This window comes from Alternaria viburni (assembly GCF_023758015.1).
Source record: "Alternaria viburni strain BMP 2772 chromosome Unknown scaffold_50, whole genome shotgun sequence".
Taxonomy (NCBI): Eukaryota; Fungi; Ascomycota; class Dothideomycetes; order Pleosporales; family Pleosporaceae; genus Alternaria; species Alternaria viburni.
Window position 1 is genome coordinate 13,710 of NW_026055819.1, and position 5,608 is coordinate 19,317.

The window sequence follows — 5,608 nt, forward strand, 5'->3', positions numbered from 1 at the left end:
GATTAAACTAGGTCTTTTTTTTACTCTATATTTAAGGTAACTTTTCTTTTTATATATACTTATTAAGTAAGATTTTAAGACGCTAACTTAGAGAAGAAGTTCTTAGCTTTCTAGAAAACTAAAAATCTTAGTTTTAGCTAGTCTAGTTAACTAGATATATAGCTTTAGAAAAGGTAACTTTTTTTATATCTTTTTCTTTTTATTACTTTACTATATAATATAGAAATATAAGTATATTACTATTAAAAAAGCTATTAAAAAAACTTTTTTAATATCTTTTATACTATAATAATTAATACTAGTAACTTTAGCTAGAGACCTAAGTTTTAGTATATAATACTAGCGCTTCTATAGAGTAAATATATATATTTCTATTACTATAATTTATTTTAAAAGATATATAATAGAAATAAAAAGTATTAGAGATACTATAGAGTATATTACTTATCTTTTAGTATCTCTATTATAGTAGTAGTAGGTAGATATTATAAGTAAAATTAGATATAGACTAGAGCTTAATATATTATTTAATCTTACTTAATACTAATAGAATATTCTATTACGTCTAATATTCTATCTATCTTACTATATATTTTTAAAGTAATAAACTCTCTAATATTTTTTAATTATAAATAAGCTTATATAATAGCTAATTTTCTAAATTATTACCTCTATAGCGCGCGCTATAGTGTAAGCTAATTTTATCTATATTATTCTTTACTCTACTATATAAAGTACTAGATTATTTTTAATAACTAGATAATATAAGTTTTATATAATAGTAAAGCTTTTATAGATAAGTATAGTGCTTAAAATATATTTATAATCTTAGTTTATATTATAGTAGCTATTAGATAATAGTAAACCTAGATATAGTAGAAGAGTAGATAATACTTACTATTTTAAGATATTAAGTCTCTTATATAGCTTTCTCTATTATACTTTTTTATTTTAAGTACTTTTAATTTAGTTAATCTACTTTTTCTATTTATCTATAATTTATAAAATACTTTTTCTAGTACTAATTCTATAATAAATAATAAACTTTCTACTACTAATAATAGAGTTATCTAAATAGCTCTTTTTTAAGCTTTTATTTACTTAGAGCTTAGATATCTATAGTAAATTCTTATTATACTTACTACTAGAGCTACTAAATAAGCTAAATCTTACTAAGTAGTTTTAGTAATAATAATAATAATAATATATACTAAGTAGAGCTATAATAACACTATAGTGTGTTTATATATATAATATTACTTCTAATAGTAAAAGTATAAAAAGCACTACTTCTATTTAATAATAAACTTAGCTATTAGTATAATTAGTTACTACTATATAATTAGTAGTGCTAGCGCACTTAATACACTTCTTAGTATCTAATTTATATAATATATTTCTTAACTATATTACTTTTCTTTATAATTATATTATCTTTTTATTTATAATACTAACTAAGTTATTAAATAATTATTTTAGGCTATTTTGCTCTATATTATTAATAGTAGTACTTTTATTTACTTCTAGTAATCTATCTTTATATATAATTCTATTTTAGACTTATATCTAAGCGCTTAATAATAATTATCTTAGTAATTACTAGAGTAGCGTCTTCTACGCTTATTAATCTCTATCTCTAAGTATCTAGAAGTTAATACTACTAATTCTTCTACCTATTATATATAATAATAAAATATTCTATACTATTAATTAATACCTTAACTAAGATAAGTATAATACTATCTACTAATAGCTATAACTCTTCTTATATATTAGCTAAAAAGTATCTAATAAATTAGAAAGTATTTCTATAAATACCTTAGATATTTAAACTATATTTTAGAAACTCTACTTTATATTACTACTAACTTATCTATAGCTTTATTTTACTCTTAGTGTCTATAATATAGTATAAACTCTAGCTTTTTAGTATTATTAATATACTTTAATTAGATTAGTATATATAAGATATAGTATATAGTAAAGTATTATATATAGATAGTATAAGTGTAAGCTACTAGTAGAGGTAGATCTATATATATACTAAAGTAAGAGAGTCTAGTAAATATACTAGTAATTACTTTTTACGTCTATTAGGCTATAGTTACTTATCTATTTAAGTAAGAAAGCTTTTTTATTATACTAGTTATTTAGTAACTTTACTATATATAGTAATACTAGCTAACTATAATATATATAAGTAATATATTAAATTAATCTAGAGATATTTAGAAGATATCTTATACCTATATTTATTAAAGTTAAAGTAATATACCTACTTATAGATATATTTAGTCTTATTCTTAATACTTTTATAACTATTACTATATTATATATTACTAACTACTTAGATAGAAAGTAATATAAGAAATATATACTAAAGCTATATTACTATACTCTTTCTAGAAAAGTTACATTAGAGAGTTTATAAATATATACTTTAAGTAATAAGAAACTATTTTTATCTTATTCTAATCTAAGCTCTTACTAAGCTTCTTTTCTTAACTAGTAATTTATATATTAGTAGCGTAGGTAATAATATTATTAGAGTAGTTATCTTATATAGAAGATATATAATAGATATACTTTAAGCTATTATTACCTCTACTTATAGGTCTACTATAGTTTAATATTAGTAAATATACTATATCTAACTTTTTTTTAATTAATACTTAATTATACTATAATTTTCTTAAATAGATAATAAGATATTAGCGCTTATTTAACTAAGTAATAAAGTTAATACTATATAAGTAGTAAAAGCTTTTTTAACTTATATATACTTATATCTTTAGCTATATAAGTAAGTATATAAGAAAAATTATAAAGCTCTAGTAAATTATTATAGTAAGCTAAACTTACTAGTAAAGTAGTATATTTATCTAAACGCTTATATTACCTTACTAATAACTAATTTACTATAGACTTAGATATTTTTTTTACACTAATTATTAAAGAAGACTTAAATAAAAATAGTATTCTATTTAATAGTTAGTGTAATTATTTAGGCGTAATATTAAAAAAAGCCTTTTATCTTAAGATATTCTACTAATTACTAAGCTATAGTTTAGACTATCTAAGTATAGAGAAGTAATATATATATAATACTTCTAGATAGACTTAAGCTTATAGAAGAAAATAGCTAGTAGTTAAAATATCTTATTAATTATTAGCTTACTTTTAGTGTAAGGTAAGCTTCTTAGCTAGTATCTAACTTACTCTTTCTAAGTATATAGATAATCTAGAATAATAGAAGATATAAAAAAAGATATCTTACTAGTATAAAGATAATCTAGCTAGTATATAGACATATTAGCTAGATATAAGATTATCTACACTTATATTACTATATCTTTTTAATATTTAACCTATAATATACTACTACTATTAGATCTACTCTAGTGTTTTATTTAAGTACGTAGTAGTATAATATTTAGTACTATCTATTATAAGACGTTTATTATTATCTTAGATTTATCTTACTATAATATAAATTCTAGTCTATATATTAGTTAAATAGTAGTTAGACTTTATATAGTTATACTATATTAATACTATAGTTCTATTAGATATATTACTACTATAATAAAAACTTCTATTTTCTTAATAATAATTAATCTAGAGTTTTAAGCTCTAGAATCTTATATACGTTTACTTAGTTCTCTTATTACTCTAGTATAGGCAAATTTAATAAAATAAGAATAATAGCGTATTATTTAATATACGCTTTATATAAGCTTAGAAGGTTATAGAGATAATTATAGCTAAAATAGTAAAATAGAGACTTTGTATAGCGATAACACTCTTGCTTTCTATTTAGGTTAACTACATAACTATACTAGTAATAGATCTTTGCTTATATAAAATATCTAAAGGCTCTAAGTATTACAAAGGCACGCAGCTAACAGTCTAGCAAGTCTAAATTGTATCTAGCTAGATGTGCTTTGTGCAGAGGTTGGCACGCTAGTTACACTTTAGCATCTCGAAGTGTGTTTTAAAAGAGACTGAATGTTATAGCCCGCGCTGGAATTTTTGATCTAATCCTCTACCGCATCTTTAGTGGTGAGATCGATCAACACGTACACCTTTTGGTTATCTTGCGTTTGATCTGGAAGCACTTACCTTTTGCACACGGCAGCGCAAGCGGGTGCCCTGCTGCGGGAACCTTATCATCACACATATCCGTCACTATGATACAAGAGCAGCTGAGGAGAATGTATGATTAGAACTACTTAACTTTATGGTGACATTGAGGCAAAAGAGCGCGCTGGCACTAGCAAAGGCGCTTCCGGTACAAGAGCAATACGACAAGATTCCATGGAACCCTTCTACCTGGGACCGGGAGACTCCATCGTCAAAGCCGTCATCTCGCGCGCATCACCTAGTTCCCTTATCACCAACGTGACAACTTCTCACAGATGTTCCACATCCCAAACCAGGTACACCTACTTTTCCTCATCCTCTCCGCCCTTGTAAACCGCCATGAAGCCCTCTCCAAACGGGGTCTTCTTCTTGGGAACCTTCGTCTTGGTCGGATCCTTCCACTTTGGACTCAAGCCCAGCATCGTCCTCAACTCTGGTGCCGCGAACCGCAAAGCTGGATCCATATCGCGGTTGAAGAGGTGCTTGCGCCATGCATTGTGGAAGTTGTAAATGTGTACAGCGGGATCGCGCGGGATGAGTGAGGAACCCTTCCTGAGGATGGCCGAGCGGTCGGCTTGCTGAGCTCGCAGTTGAGACATCGGGATTGTGGTGACCTTGTCGAACGGGATGATTGGCTTTGTATTCTTCTTCCTGGGACTTTTGGGGGTGGACGATGGCGGAGGTGGAGGTGATGGAGGTGCCTCGTATTCGTCGTAATGAAATGGCGATAGCGGCCGAGCCGGGGGCAGGCGTACGGGAGATTGAGCGACCGTGGGTTGTTGTGCCTGTTTCGCCGTCTTAGAGGACTTCTTGACACCGGCTTTGTTGCGCTGCGCCGTAGAGAAGATGGGCGTTTCGGTGGCCGTGGGGAGAACGCTCTTCTTGCGCGGCGCCATGATGAGAGCGGTAGCTCCAATGGAGCGCTTGGAAGACTGAAATCTTCTCTTTTTATATCTTGTGAGAGCGGTGAGTAGTTCAATCGAATGTGGGAGCGTCGAGTTTGTTTTGCACGCGTACTCCCGTTTGCTAGTGTCTTGGCGCTGTGTGAGCGTGTTTGTCCATCGGTGGATGAGACAGTCTGACTACTGACATTCCTCATGCTGTGAGACAAAGCCCTTCCACGGCGTGCGCCCGCTGTGGCATATGAACGTGCTCATGGGCCGTAATGGATGGCGTCTGCATGAGATGGACTCACTGGGTTCATCCGCAGAGACAGTAGATACTGCGGACAAGTTTTGAAGTTGACAGGCGGTAAGAAGCACTCGAGAGCGCTGCAGTTCCGCACTCGGCATCATGTAGATCGGTAGTGTGACTCAGCACACTGGAGAGACTGCAATGAGCGTGCATGAGGTAGTCATGTTCACTTCACCGACACGATCTGTTGACTAGTGCGGGAGGTGGAAAAGACAGTGCTACCTTAAAGTCTCAGGCGCGCGCATGATGCAACGGACGCGTCAAGAATCAA

The 5,608-nt window shown here is 29.7% G+C and overlaps 1 protein-coding gene across 1 annotated transcript; it reads right to left on the bottom strand.

Annotated features, from left to right (window-relative positions):
• Positions 1–4,445: 4,445 nt before the first annotated feature.
• On the bottom strand, positions 4,446–5,039 carry J4E79_011779 (uncharacterized protein; the record flags this gene model as incomplete). The annotated part of the gene is made up of 1 exon (XM_049360607.1): positions 4,446–5,039. The coding sequence occupies one exon, from the start codon at positions 5,037–5,039 to the stop codon at positions 4,446–4,448; it is 594 nt and encodes a 197-aa protein (XP_049204932.1).
• Between the last annotated feature and the right edge of the window lie 569 nt (positions 5,040–5,608).